This window comes from Haliotis asinina, chromosome 2 (assembly GCF_037392515.1).
Source record: "Haliotis asinina isolate JCU_RB_2024 chromosome 2, JCU_Hal_asi_v2, whole genome shotgun sequence".
NCBI classification, from domain to species: Eukaryota; Metazoa; Mollusca; class Gastropoda; order Lepetellida; family Haliotidae; genus Haliotis; species Haliotis asinina.
The window spans coordinates 83,159,524-83,176,183 of NC_090281.1; the positions used below are offsets into that span (position 1 = coordinate 83,159,524).

Below are 16,660 nucleotides of genomic sequence, written 5' to 3' on the forward strand. Positions count from 1 at the left end.
AAACCTGGTGTAACGCAGGTCTCAGACATACACCACTTTGGTACCCGTGAAGATCTGGGTTAGAATTGGTCTTCAGCAACTCATACTAGTCGCAAGAAACAACTAACTGGATCACTGGTTCAGGCTTGCTTATTTGCCTGACACATGTCATTGCATCCGAACTGCATCGGTTGATGCTCAAGCTGTTGATCACTGGATTGTCTGGTCCAGACTTGATTAATTACAGTTATTTATTCATCACATAGCTGGAATATTGCTGAGTGCTGTGTTAAACAAAAAAGAAGCCAAGTTTACACTTGGTGTAAAATGACAATCAGTTGTAGAAATTTATAGTAAATAATACCATTTTATTGGGTGTGGTGTTAAACCCACAGAAAACAAAAACACTTTGATGAAAAGCACAAAGAAGGCACTGACAAGCCTTGAAACCTAATCAGGGTGAATCAAGATTTAAACCCAAGAATAAGCAAGACAAGTCTACACAGTAAATTGAAACACTTCAGATGACTTGGTCCTCAATGACCCAAGAAAGAAAACAATAAAAACTTTTGAAATGTTTGATAAAGTTTATTTACAGGAACATTCATGTGATATTAAAAATTCAAAAAGCAAGAAGAAAACAGATGATACAATATCCAATGTTGCTTTGTATGAAATGACTGTGTCATTATTCAATGTTTGTTTGTCCTGAATAAGAACAAGCATATTTGTTTCAAAAAGCTTGAATCTTAAACTTCAGGACACAGTATACAATATCCACTAAACAAACCTGCAACAAAACAAAGCAATTTTAACAAACCTTAATGCTTTTTAATTTACAAAAATAGGAATTCCTCCTAATATTGATACAATTTGTCAGATGAGTAATATATTCTTTATAATGATGGTTGATAATGATCATATATTATTATGAAGATGATATCACATCAACATGGCTGTATAAATTTGATAAATGTTTCTCTAGAATCGTGATGATGGTTTTATCTAATAACAGTTTTGATATTCTGATGCATTCTCATCAGATATTGATGTGGAATTCCTGCCATTATATCAACTACAGAATAAATAATTGAGGAATTAACTTTGTTTTATCATCACTTCGGTTAAGGGAGGACAAATTACTTCTCCTAAAGAAACATTTAACAAATCTTACACAACCAAGGGGAATATTCACTCTCAAGAGCAGTCGCCATTAATCAACGTCTTGGACAGCCAATATATCTGCCTTGTCTATAAGATGGTCTGTCTATAGTGATTAGCTACAGCAGAAAAGCACACCAGATTTCTGTTGTCTATCTGCTTTGCACATCAATTTGCTGTTATGGCCCCTTTCCTATTCTTGGTTATATAGTTCACTAGCCTGATGTAAAATGGTGACTATTCTGATATGGAGAAGCAGGCATTTTTGCTGTCCATCTTGGAATCAGCTGATTTTGAGCAGATTATGATAAATATAATTAGATGAACTGGGATTGAGCATTGGGAGTTGATGAAAGATTTCAGTCTTCTCTGACAGCTGCTTTCTCAAACTTCAGTTTGTAAAGATCCTGTTTTAGAGATCCAGCTTAAAGGGAGTAGCTCTCCTCCAATAAGTTTTATATCTCAGTCCATAGTGTCAAGTTCAAAGGCATTGGTAAGATGCATTATTCAAACTGTTCTTTTAACACAGAGACACAAACAATATGAAACATATCGAACGATTCAGTACTATTCACAAAGCACCCAAGCTCTTCATCTTCTGATTTCACAATAGAAGGAGCACTAGCATGGCACTTGACTGTAGAACTTGGAACAGGAGAAACTATTCATACTAGATTACCATGGCCATGACAGATGGTTACACATCCACTCTTTGTCCTAAATTTGAGTCTTTAAATTATGCTGTCTGGACCTTATCTCCCTGGATGTTGATCCGATCTATCAAATAGTTGATCTTCAACTGTATTCAGCACCACAGCAGCACTTGTTGCCATTGTTTGTGTCTTTAAGCACTTGTAATATTGAAATCTAGGATTTGCTCTAAGCAGGAGCTATCCCAGCTATGACACCACAAGTCCATCATTACATGAAGGATTTCAGTGTCAATACCTTCTAGGGGTGTACCTCTCACGATAAATGGGACAAGTCTTCTCACGATGAATGTGTATCGGGAAAATATCTCAGTAGCGTGCATGTGACAATGGCAAGCTTGTACTATAAATACTCCTCATAAGCATCTTCTTCATCAGTTTTGGAGACTAAAGAAAATCTACAAAGTGCAGGTAAATATATGTAGGTTCACTTGCAAAGGTGAAATATTTCACGCTGAAACTGGATCTGTATCAGATTGCATCAACATGTGTCAACCACGGGGCTTTGCTGAAAGGCATGTTGTGGTCGTTGCAATACTCTGACTTCAAGAAGCAGTTTGGAATGAGTATTCCGAAACAGTGACACAGCCTACCACTGGTTTATTTGCACAACTGAAGCTATACCCACTGGCTAGCATGAATAAATATATTGTCCTTCCAACACTAACTTTCAGACTACCACGTCACTGTTAAACATCATGTGATCAATGTCTGGTGTCCTCCGATTGGTAGTTAAGGTATAACTCCCCGAAGTTGAACTTCTATCCTCCTCGATACGAATCGGAGTCTCTGGTCGTCCTCGACTGGACCCTGGGACAAAGTCTAAATGGCGAGGTTGAAAGTTTTTGCATTCTGACTTGGGGCTGCTAAATGTGTGAAGGACATTGTCAGCCTGTGCTGACCTTGGTGGGTGTGGGGCTGTGTTATAATGGTAGCCATTGTCCATTGTTTCAAATGTTCGGGGATTGGATGGAAACTGTTGGGGTTGAGAGCGGAAGTTTTGACTTCTCGAGCCCCGGAGTGTTGACGGTGCTGTCTTACGCCCATTGCGGGACTGACGACCATCGTTGTAGACTGGAACACGACTGCTACCACCATGGAATGTCGTGGGGAAGAATTGGCCTGGCTTGGCTTCTTCTGAAATATAGCAAAACAATCTGATATTAGTGTCATATAACATATAATATTATATATATAATAAAAATAGTAAGAACAGTAACAAAATCTGACAATCCAACATGAAAATCAAGTTTCAAGGTTTATACATCCATTTACAGCTTACTAACCATTTGTAATATAATCTTATTACATATTCAAAATAAACATGTTCTGATATTCTACTAAAGCACTAAGATATTTTTAGTCATAGGTTACTATGTGAATTACTGTCATACTTTTAATATTAGATGACAACAGTTACTGTAAAAGATAAAACCAAAATATCACCAGAATTGAATTAATTACAACATGAAAATTCTTTTAAAATCAAAATATTTACGAGCCATTATGTGACTTCAAACATTCAGTTAATTAACAACAACATCATAAGCATAAACAAAATCTCTTCTTAATCATTATTTTATGTGAGAATGGTGGTATTTGGGATTGAATTTCTATCCACTATAGGTCATGACTCAGATACATCTGTGAAATGCAATTTAGTATGTGAATACATTATCCTACATGAATTCAACAGGGGATTATGATTCTAACTAAAACATGATTTTCAGTCATTTGTGAATATTTTCAAAGAGTATTTTGATGAACGATAACAGTTAGTATGGAATCACAACAGCTGATGGACAGATTACTGATACGCTGTGAAGATCGTGACAGATTGTACAGGAAATGTTGTCGAAGATGGTGAGGACCAACATCAGCTGACGTTGACAATGTTAGTGTTTGAATCCACTGATCATGCAGTCCACTCACCTACTGACCAGAGGACGAGGTGGTTATACATACCACTCATGGATAACCTTAGCCTTCTTATCATCTGATAAATACAACGTGTCACAATATTCTAATGGAATCTTGCCATATATACTGAGAGAAACAAATAAGGGAACATGTGACAATTCAAGTGTTCCTTTAATATTTTCCAGTTTTCATTACATCTGAATAGCACTGTGGGAGGAAATATGAGAAAAATTAAGGGAACACTACCATGAGGCGCTGTAGTAATTTTGGTCCAGTCAAACAAGTGATTGATATTATGAATCACTTCCTACAAAATAAAATAAACAGTCAAGAACATCACCAAGCTTGTATATCCACTCCCAGTTCAGATATTACTAAAAGCATCAGTTCTTAAAGACCTATTTTTTATATTAGATCAACTGTTAGTTCAAAATTAAAATATGCTATGTACAGTATGATCAATGTAACTCAATTCCATGTCATCAAATTTCTAGTTTACTAAATGTATGACATTCTGTTTTTCCATTCCACTGGTTTCTTTTTACCAAGGTTGGAATTATGAGTTTACATAATAGTATATATAGATATATTTTTGATTATAGTACGCTGCCATATTATGAAATGTAATTGAACAATACAAAGAGAATGAGACAGTTTCAATCATGTTTTATTATCTGAATAGTTTATAAACAGTCTATTGTATGTAAACAAGATCCCGAACCACATCATCATCCAGTATTTACATTGTTCTGATTAGGCCAGACCAATTTTATTTATTGTTTTATGGACCTGCCTGTCATCTTTTTGCAATTATAAGAAAAATATACCAGTAATAAAAATAAATTTCTGACCTTACATAGAATAAAAAAATGTAGTTAAGATTTTAAGGAGAGAATGCAAAACACAGCCTACATCAAATCTGTGAAAGGTATTTAGAAGTGATACACATAAATTTCCCCAAGTTTCCAACAACCTTCAATACAGACATGTTTCTTTGCCAAAATTTGAAAAATAGTTATTTCCAAGACACAACAACCACTAATGACTTCAATTATTAAACAGAACATTTTTTCCTGGGAAGACAATAGGGCTTACTGTGAGGGCAAATATTAAAATGTAATTACAATTCAATCACGCTTCTGGAAATGTTCATCAGTCCTTTCATGTACTGAACAAGATCCAGTTAATTCAAAACTACCTTTATTTACCAATGACAAGATACCCATATTCAAAGAAGTTAGAAGCACACCTCTCTATATAATTAATCTACAACTTGCTTTTAATCTAAAATCAGTCAAATATGTATATCTTTCACAAAAAATAAATAGTTCTGAACATTTTAATCATCCAACATATATCAGTACACAATCTACAGAACAAAAACAAAATATGTTTACAGGTTTTAAAAAAATATCTGAAAAATACCTTTCCTTATGGTAGAATATATGCATGTTCTTGTCTGTAAGATTGTCATTGCATTCTACCACTGACATACACCAAAACCAAAGCTGGCACCAGTCTTACCTGTTTCCTGCTGTGCTTGACCTGTCTTGGCATGAAGGTCCTCTTCACTACCCCCATGACCGCTGTCACTTGTTCCTGTCTCTCCAGACATCTCACTTGAAACATCCATCTCATTCTTCTTAAGTATCTCGAGCAGTGTCCGCGCCTGAACAAAAGAGCATTCAATTTAGATTTCAGTGCCTATATATACCATTCGCTAAAAAGTAGGATATATTGGATTTACAGGATTGACCAAAAGTAAATGAGAAAGCCAAGGAAGAAACAGATGATGAAGAGGAATTAAGGGAAAAAGTGACAATCTATTCCACTCCTTTAGAAATATTTCACCTGTATGGATATATATTATGCTTTCTTTCAATGGCATTGGCTAGTGCTATGCTCACAAAATGGAATATCCCCTACTTTTGTAATGGTATATTTTCTATACTGCAAAAAAGGACAAGCTTAATACACTTGAGACACAGTGGCAATGTATTTAGTCAAATTTTATCTTTGAACAAAAGAAAAGTTTTGGTAATGTTATTTTCCTTGTTTCCATTAGCATTGTGCTTCACCATTATGTCACAACTCTGTCCTTAACCATTATGTTACAACCCTGTCCTTAACCATTATGTCACAACTCTGTCCTTCATACGTAGGCATAAATGTATAGGCATAAGCTATAACACAGTCAATATGTAGTGATTGACAATTTTTACGCAGGTTGTGTTTTTCTTTTTATTAGCTAATTTTGATGTATTTGACTCAGCAAGACTTGATGAAACTATTGTATTCACACATCATGCATTCTAACAGTGTAACAGCTTCCAATCACACTACACACTAAGAGCTGTGTTTCTAATGTTTTTAGGGATACCATTTGGTCTCAAAGAATGGTCCATATCCATGATATGGAAATCATTTCAAGGCTCTGAGCTGTGCATATGATGCCCAACAAATTTCATTATTGCTGCCTTCAACGCCAGGAATACACGCAGAGGTGCTCCGCAGCCACCAGACATGAAAATTGGACATTTGCTACAAATAAAATATAAGGTGCTTAAAAACAGCTCTGCTTTGCTCGTTTAATGAATAAGTTCATCAAGTCACTGTATGAGTATAATGGAAATGTCTGTATGTATGTATACACAACTGCACCTCCATCCATTGTAAACATTCAGGTCAAGATAAAAATAAAAGCAGCACTTTTTTACGTCAAGTTATGGCTATCCGATAACATTCTTTATGGTCCAATGACCATTAAAGATAATAGAAAAAATGATGGTCTTTATATTGATATACATCAAGCTGGGTAGAAATATTTCACAGAGAGTCCTGGTTATCTGATGTTTGTCAAATGTCTAATAAGAAAAGCCATAAATTGTTGAATTCTTGCAGTAAGGAGATGAACTATTGTCGCCCATTGATGTTAAAAATGTCTGATATTTCAACAGGCTGATGCTGTACACACAAATCATGTGATCTTTGCATCACATCCACACTTTTAAAGACAGAATTCCATTAAAACCTGTAAGTTTAGATTCTGGTAGACATCTTTGTTTTAAAATTGATTATCTCCTTTGGAAATGTGCAGATATGAACAATAAACAGCACTATAAAAAAGAGACTGCACAACTTTGTTGTTAAGTTGGTCTCTCCCAAGTGAAACAGAATGAATCTGAAATGAAATCTGTGTGGAATCAAATAGAATGGAATATGGTATTGTTCAAGAATATCATTCTTGTAGGTTCCTGGTGAATATAGGGTGGTAAAGCCAGTGGACAGTTTGATGAGTGTTTGCTCATCAAACCTGAGACTTGGTTTCATATATTGTGGTCCAGTTTATAAAGTGACTTAGATTTCACTTTCATATTTCCTCACACTATTTTATTTCTTCAATGCGCTCAATAAAACCTTCAAAGCCTGAGAAGGAAACATGTAGTCCATTGGTCAAGGAACTGAGTCATTGGATGAGTTATCTCCCTTTATCACACCAGAATATGCTGATTGTAGATTTGTACCCAGGGCTTTCCCTGATAATGATCTATAGACAGTTTAAAGCATACTCGCAGGTTTCACATCAGAGGAGACTGCCAATACCGATATAACCTTAAGGGATCTACCTTAAAAATTAAGATTATGAAAGTTGTAAGAGGTGATTAATGGGATCTGGTGGTCAGGATCACTGACTTGTTTGACACATGTAATTGTATCCCAGTTGCATTGATCGATGCTCATGCTGTTGATCACTGGATTGCATGGTTGAGACTTGATGATTTATATATAGCTGGAATATTGATGTGTGTGGTGTAAAGTGAAACTCACTCACTCACTAACACATTAAGATTACATGGTGTAACAGTAATAATACGCACCAAAGCACTTAACCTAACTTCCTCTGAAAGCCTGTCCAGCATGACCTGCCTTTTGCATAATTTCTGCATCCATCATAACACTTGTTCCACCATTTTTCAACCTTGCATGCAAAGTCTTTATGCTTCCTTGACTTTTCTTTTTTCAATTTGAAAAATGTTATGAATAATTCTGCAACCCTAAAATCATTCTAATTAAATTAATACTTGTTCTAATCCCACACTGTATTAATTATTTCTGTTCTCTCTGATCACGACCTTGCATGACATATCCTTGGTATGCATGAGCAGATTTCCTAGTTATCAGTTTTCGTATCTAATCTATTAATTCTGATTGGATAATTTGCTGGCTGGGCATGCCTCTATACCAACATAAACAGACTTTGTCTGATTAACAGATGAACGTTTCATCGATTATGTCCAACTTGCATTGGGAACCATACATGAAAGATTATTTTTTTATCCATTACTATTTTTATTATCAATTCTTGAAACCTGAGGAAAATTAGGAATTGCTTTATGTATAGCTGCTTGACAGGACTCTCAGAACAGTTTTATTCGGCAGAATTCACTTCTGCATTAGCAGTGACATTCGCTCTCCATCAATAGAATCTTTGTAGACACATACTTAAGATTTCAGACATTTTGGGAAAATCACTTAATGTCTAAAACAGTGTAAGGTTGTGATCAGCATTTCTGATTAAGTGTGGTGCAATCACAGGCAACAAGTCTAATGAGTAGAGATCTGTTGAGGATGGCTTATCTTAGAGTGGAGTCTTGGAGCTTTAGTGATCAGTCTGTCATTACTGATAGTTATTGTATTACTGTTATTATAAGTTGGGTATTACACTACTTTGAGCAGTATTTTGGGCAGGTCAGTTCAGTGAGTGATGAAAAACTATTTGTGAAAGTCAGAAGGGTTTTTGTTATTGTGGGGACCGAGTTTCGAAAACTAGGGATTTGGGATTTGAGTGATTGAGTTTACGCCACACTCAGCAATACTTCAACCATATGCCAACAATCTGTAAATAATTGAGTCTGGACTAGACAATCCAGTGATCAACAGCATGAGCATCAATTTGCGCAACTGGGGACAGATGACATGTGGCAACTAAGTCAGTGAGTCTGACCAACCAATGCCATTAGCCACCTCTTACAACAAGCATGGGTTACTGAAGGTCAATATTCTCTCCTAAACCTTCATGGGTCATTTGGGATTGAACCTGCAGTGAGAAGATCCTGTAGCTAAAGAACTCATAATACCTCTATACTGCATAATTCCCTTTTTGCACAGAGCACCCCTACATCTTAATTAAACATAGACAGAAAATAAAATATTCAGTGAGTAAACATTGTTCAGAAGGTATTTCTTTCAAATCATAACAGTCAAGTGATGTATCAGTTTCTCTTGTTTGTGGTTTAATGCCACAACACTTGCCAATATTCCCCCAACATGGCAGGGTATCAAGTGACCACTTGTTGTCTGCCTTCATATTTCAGGTAAATTGATTCGGTTACAAAAATTTCATGTTCCAACAAACTTGACCCAATAGAAAGGTTTTGAGAACAATAAGTTTTACGCCCCTAATTTTCCAAGAACAAGGTTTTTGGGGAAGCAGTATGCTTTATGCCATGTACCAACTGCTTAATTTCTTTAGTGTCTCTAAAAGCAACGTTTTCTGCCTAATTACACTCTTTGAAGTTTTGTAATGTTCATTAGATGTCATTAGTTAAGATACCATTTCATACACAACCATCACAGTAAATACATCATTTTTTTTTCACAACAATTTAATGTCAAAGCTTGTGGATGCACATTTTTTATTCAAGTGGAACATTTTAGATGTTAACTGAAACAAACTCTCCCAAAGGACAAGATCCTTGTATTCAATTGAATTCTTCAAAGAAATCATTCCTCCATGAAGAAATATCAATATTGTAGAACACGAAAACAGTATCAAAAAGGTTTCTATTGAAATTTGCACACTTTGATAGAATAACTAACTGAAGAAAATGAGAATTTATTCTTTCATGCTCATTATCTTAAGTCGATTTCTCATAAATATTTTACACTTGACTTTAACTTTAAATTAGTGCAATAAACATTTAACTTTGGGTGTTAAAAACAAAGTCAGGAGAAGTTGATGTAAGCTTAATTATGTTGTACATTTTGGTGTGGAATTGTCAGAAAATGTTTTTCAAATTACATTAATTTCTAGCTGTGGGTTTTCCTCATTTATTATCGATTTCTGTGCATGTTTATTACATTGTTGATCATCATCATCATCATCATCATCATGAAACACTGAAGCCAACCTAAGATACAGATGATTTTATGTCATCAAACTGTGACATCGTGAACAACTGAATGACATCAGTCCATGCTGTTTTCAACAATGATGACATCATTCAACAGGCCAATAAATGTTGAGAATCACCAAGATGAATGCCTTTTCGGTCAGTAGGAAGCTGTTTCATTTAATTAATGCTAAGACTTAGTGGTATAAAGATTTGCCTCAAATACTGGGCAGTGGAGTAACCAAGTGGTTAATGTGGATGCTCATTACACTGAAGACCCAAGTTTGATTCCCCATGGGGTACAATGTGTGAAACCCATTTCTGGTGTCCCCTACCATGATATTTTGAACATTGCTAAAAGTACTCTTACTAACTCACTCACTCCTCAAAATGTATTTAAAATTTGATAATTTACAAGTAAACTGACTGCATTTTCTGAATACACAAATCTTTGGAACCAAGTTTCAGAGGGTGTTTACTGTGTTAAGACATGGTGATATAACAAGATATAACACACATCATGAACACCTCATGTGGTCATCAACAGTTCTGTCCTGTTACAGAGACAACAAAATTACTGAATATGTCAGCAGCACCGAAATACAAGGTAAACATTGCTTTCAACACTATCATTGTCAAGCCTTATCTCATCCCCTGTCATGGAATAGAGACAAACCTGTTTTTCTTTTGATCATTAATTAATGATGACGCACGAATATTATATGTTAGTGGTGTACTCTAATTAGATAGAAAAATCACTTCTTATTGACTTTCAAACACACATTTTGATGTCAAAGAATATATTGCGTGTTCAGCAAATGAAATGATTAATGATGAATAGTTTGGATTGTCTCCCTTGGTTTCACAAAATGTGAGATTGAAGATCTGGTTTAGTACAATTAATTGAAATTTTATCAGAAATCAAATTAAAATTGCAGATAAAAGAATTTGATTAATTTCACTAAGATTTTGCTAAGTCGTTTCTGATAATGAGTCATTATTTATTAACAATCCAGAACTTTAACTAAACTTGGAATAAATGTAGCACCAATGTCAATCTGTCAGAATGTGTTGGTTCTCACCCTCAAAATGAGGCAATTTGTTCAGTATGTCAATGTTACAATAAATCTTAATGATTATGAATGTAATATCATTGGACATCACATATTCTCCTGTATAAAATATTGTAATTTCTGACATGCAGACTAACGACAACACTTATGCTGACACAAATATAATTGTATTAATAAGTTGTTGGGGAAGTATGACACAAACTTTGCATCGCTGACCATTATTCTGATCCATCATATTGCTTTTTATCTTCCGGTCACAATTGTCATGGAAGATTGTCAACTACATTCATCCTACACAAACAGTTAGCCAATCAGCTTTCTATATCCTGTAGGATTTGTTAAGTCCCTGTAATCTGTCATTTCCACTTAGGAAATCCCAGGGTAGAACATATAAAACCTGTATACATATGATATTTGCAAATTTCATATTTGGTATTTGGAAGAAGGAATTAGTTGTCCATGGACTAGGAAAGGGCAGCTTGGATAAGACAGTTTCATAAATATTCATAAGAATTGTAGGAAGAAGCAAACATGCTGTCAGAAGCATAAACAACAATTACATGTTTCAAAGGAGAAATGGAATGATTTCCCTTTGTTGATTTAACAGGTGTAGAAATAATTCCACCAAAATCCTTTTTTCGTGGAAATTTCTTCTTTTTGCACTAACCTCTTACCTTTCATCTTGATGAGCACATTCAGGCGATGGAGCTATCATAGAAGTCATTAACTATGCTTTTTAAAGTATATCGTTATGTCAAGTTCAAGATAATTTACATGGCTGACATATAACCAACACAGCAATGTATGTCTTTTGAACTTTCTGCCAGACAATGTGTGAAAATTGCTTTTAGAAAGGCAATTGCAATAATGTCCACCAAGAACCTATTGATTACATTTTTGTACAAAATGTGGCTGAAATGGAGACAAAATTCTCCGAAAAGGACATTAAATTCATAAAAGCAATTATCTGCTTGTGAGAAGAAATAAACCATGCTGTCACACACCAATTATGTTTCTCTTTTCTTCCTGTCACAAATGCTGATGATTATTAAACTTGATTATTTTTTACCCACAGTATTCGTTTTCACTGTCGTCATAATTTTACAGAAGTTACACCTATTTGTATTCTAATAGGGATCATATTTTGAGAAAATGAGTTTTTTATTGGTAGTCTCTCTGTAATATGAAACTTGAACAATTTGAAACTTGTAGATTTACATGACGATAATTTGTACAGAACGTCCATTGGTCAAATATTCCATTTGTGAATGAGCCAATTTGGTTTTACACCACTTTTGGCAATATTCCTACAATATCATGGTGGAGGAAACCAGATATGGGCTTCACACAGTGTACCCATGTAGGGAATCGAAGCCGATTTGTGATTCTTGCTTCATCACTACTGACTATAAAGCCAACTCGTTCGCTCGCTCACTCACTCACTCACTCACTCACTCACTCACTCACTCACTCACTCACTCACTCACTCACTCACTCACTCACTCACTCACTCACTCACTCACTCACTCACTCACTCACTCTACTTGTGGTTGAGTCACACATGGGATATCACATTTAGGTGAAACAATTTAGGTGGAGGGTTAAATCTTTAGTTAGAAACATGATATTTAAGCACCGACATCAGGGTCAGGGTTAATATATACGCTTCTTGTGACCACTTGCCAAACACATTTCATTGACCTGTGAAACATTTTACAGGACATCCAGTGATATTTTTTATTTTTTTATTTTTTAGTATGCAACATTTTATAGACATATATATGTGATGAATAAATGTTCATAATCAAAAGAAACCCTTCACCCCTACCCATCTCCTTATCTCAAAGGCTTGATCCATTACACTATGGAAGTCTGGTTGCACTAGCGTAAGTTTGCACTCCAAAGACTCACCTCAACTCCATTAGTAGGTGCCACCCATTGTCGGTCAGCCTGGTCTGGCGCTGGGGAGGGAATGTCGCTATCACTGGTGGGAATTCCATGACTTGGAGCATCCTGGAGATTATTGGGATCCTGGAATTGAAACACATTCTGAATTCATTGGACATAGGACAAGAGTCTTTCGTAATTAATTGACTGGACAGACATGGCTCCCACACAGCAGAATTTACATCCTTCAATCAGATTGAAACAGTTCTAGAAAGAAACTGAAAAGTAGAATAATAAATGTAGAATTAAATATTACATGGTTTGATAAAAATATTCTGTAAAATATGTAAGAAAAGGAGCATTTTGAATCAAGGCTAGAATATGTAAATTTACATGATTTCCATGAAAACATGGAATACATTGGAAAATACTTAAAAAATTACATCAAAAGGGAATATGAAATTTCAGTAATGAACAAAGCATGAGACTACTATGTTGAATATGAAAATCATAATTTCACTTTTTGACAGGTCTGCAAACATTTCACTGTGCAACTGACAGGTATTGTACAGACTTCATTTCACACTAAACATGTTAGTAAACTTTCAAATATTTATTGATAACAAAGACCATGCTGTGTGTAAATTTAGCATTGATCAAAAGAAATGCAAATCATAATACTCATCATTAACCCTTTTTTCTTTAAATGTCACAGTGACTAGCCATAGTTCCTGATCAAAATATTAACGTCAGACTCGACAACTACCTGCAAGTTTTCTTTATCTGCAGACTACAGTAACTACAATGAACCAGCAGAGTAACAAGAGTGCTGGGAAGGTTCTTTTTAATAAGTAATGTTATAGCTGTCGAAGTTCTTCCTAGATCCGTAGATACAGAAGTCAATACAGCGCTGAAGCAAATACCTCCGTGATGGAACTCGAACAACTAACTCGTAACGAGATTCAGTATTGATGGACAAGACTCAGGCAAGTCAGATAGATGAACTTGCTGAGTTTAATAACAACATAAAAGAACATCTCAGTCATTAAAATTTGAAATGTTGGGAATAGAGTTTCTCGTTCCCATGTACCCAAGGGGAATTGGTGGCTGGAAGATTGGCATGCCTTGGGAGATGGACTAGCGTGGTGTTTGCATACAGATAGGATAGGTGTTATTAAGTGCTATCTGCGGACTTGTTTTATGGAACGCGTTGTTCTGACCCTTGTCCCATGGAACCATTTTGGAGTTAAAGTTGTTGTTCTTTACAATAGAATTCAAATATTTATTTGTGCCATCACCTGTGTTGAACAAAACAGTACAAAAGGTTAAAGTCAATTGATAAACAGATATGCCCAGAGAGTAACTAACTGACTGTTTTGCATAAGATTATGCTTGATATCATTCACAAATCTGGAAGACATTTGTTAATTAATGTGTTTCATACATTTAGTCAGAATATATTGATTCTTAAATTTGTAATCCCTATCTGCCTCAATAAAAACACTCTCTCTCACAATTTTATTGCACGGTAAATAGGAACACAGAAGTTTGCAATGTGTGTTCCCTTCTCGTGTAGGATTAGATGAAAATGCAGCTTGTACCCTTGAACCACCTCACAGGCTACTCCCCACGGAACTGAGGAAGACAATCATATGCACATGAACCCATCATTGTCATCACATTTCTAAAGAGCTAAAGAGCTGTCTAGGACACTGTACCTGCTAATTCCCTTTCTTAACTATTACAATAAGCTTGCCTCTGTCTGAGAATCCCACAAGTCATGAATCATGTTTTATACAACCTGAAGCCCTTGTCTACAGCAATAGCCATAATGATTATATATATATCATCTAAGTATTTCACCATGACTTCTTGGACATGTTTTTCAATCTTTCTGAAAATAACTAAATATAACTAACCTAAACTAAAACTGAAAACATCCATGCCAGAGAAAAATCAGTCTTAAAAAATCAACCAAAACAGATTCCATATGATATGAAAGGTCATATTGTGTTATGATAACAGTTATTAACTGAAAATCAATGATAACCAAGATATTCATGAAAAGGATAAACTACCCACATGATTTCCATTAAATATTAAATGCCAAAGAAAAAGAATGAGGGACAACCCCATCACACAAGAAACCTACATTGCAGGCTGCTGTTGTACAAAACAACCTTAGTGCTAAGGTGACTGTATCTCCCATATATTAACTTAGACTTATATACCCTCATTTATCACATACAAGGTCAATGAACTTGAATGTGCAGTATATTTTGTGCAAACATTTTGATACACTGTTTTGCAAATCATAGATGGAGTGGTTGCTAGGTTTTAAGACAATTTTCAGAATTTGTATATAACTTTATAATAGGTAATCATGACAATTGGTACGCATAATGGTACAAACAGAACCATAAAGAAAGGTGGTGTCTTAATGCATAAAATGTTGATGCCCACATACATCCTCTATGCCATGTTCTAAAGATAATGTACAAGCCATAATGTTCAAGAGATATGAGCTCTTAAAAGCAATTTTGTATTCTAAAATATCATCTGACATTTATAAATACCTTTATCCAACCTGTCAAGGATCATTTCATTGCATAACACAGAAAGCTTGTTTACAAACACACATAATAATTTGGTCAAAATATTTTTTTACCAGTGGGGGCGGAGGACTGTGGAAAACATGACCCTCAGGTTCTGGGTTAGAAAAACAGACATAATTCCCAGATAAAACATACAACCAATTGAGATGATCCGCAACAGATTTCCAGGCATGTGATGGATTTGAACAGAAGGATCTGGCTCATTTTGAGGGTCACTGATTGCTTCCAGGGATGTAGTGGTGATTAAACACTGTGTTTGTAATGAGGCTAAATGGCCACCAGATAAGAACTACTAGCCTCCAATCAAGACAACTAACTGCTACCCAAAACATCTTAATTCTTGAAATGACTGTCAGCTACGTGTGTCTATTTCAATCAGTCAGTTGTTAATTTCATAATATGGATCATCTATTTCAACTGGGTTCTTGTTGCTTGATGACTTATTGACTTGAGTTGATAGCTCGTATCTCCTTCCTGTCTGTGTAATATTAAGTAGGATGTGTGGGATATCAGAATAATCAAGAGGTTGATTAGAGTCAAGGCTGTACGTTTTGTTTGTTTGTTGTTACACAATAATCAGCAGTATTAAATGTATATAACAGTGATTAGAAATATTACAACCAGGAACAGAAAATTCAGTGATTCACATCAGGATTATAATTCTACACAACTGAGACATAAATTATCTCAGTCACCTTTTACACCCGGCATGGTTTGCTGAAAACCAACACCATCCAGGTGTATTGTTGATACATCTATCTGAGATACTAACTATGATATATTTTCTAGAAAGGCTATTATAAGACATGCAGTCCATAACATATCTCATACTAAAGGTAAAACTACACTCTTGTTTTTAACAAAGCAAAACTGTTGTTTTTTTGTTATGCAAATGACTTTAAGAAAGGCAAGTCACGGCAGTTTCATGGATGTCTGTCTTGCGGTTCACCTTTACAGGAACCATAATCAGTTGCTTGCATGCATACATGTCACTACCATGCTTTTGTAGCTATGATGCATATTAGAAATAGCAATTCATAGAAGGATATAATTATTAAATGGAATGAAACAGTCCATGTGAATAAAAGATGTATTTTGTGAGGCAAGAACCGCTGCATCTGATGTAAGATGGGGGTACAGAT

General features: G+C 35.2%; 1 protein-coding gene across 2 annotated transcripts in view; it reads right to left on the bottom strand.

Moving 5' to 3' along the window:
• Positions 1 to 543: 543 nt before the first annotated feature.
• The window catches only part of LOC137274458 (protocadherin-11 X-linked-like), a 137,492-nt gene continuing 121,375 nt past the window's right edge, over positions 544 to 16,660 (bottom strand). The window contains exons 5-7 of one of the 2 annotated variants that reach the window (XM_067807652.1): positions 12,928 to 13,047; positions 5,295 to 5,439; positions 544 to 2,987 (exon numbers count right to left, since the gene is read on the bottom strand). In XM_067807652.1, the coding sequence (XP_067663753.1) occupies positions 2,521 to 2,987; positions 5,295 to 5,439; positions 12,928 to 13,047 (732 nt within the window). In that variant the 3' untranslated portion in view covers positions 544 to 2,520. Of the gene's footprint in view, positions 2,988 to 3,781; positions 3,847 to 5,294; positions 5,440 to 12,927; positions 13,048 to 16,660 lie in introns of those variants that run through there. The other variant, XM_067807653.1, reaches the window with a different exon arrangement.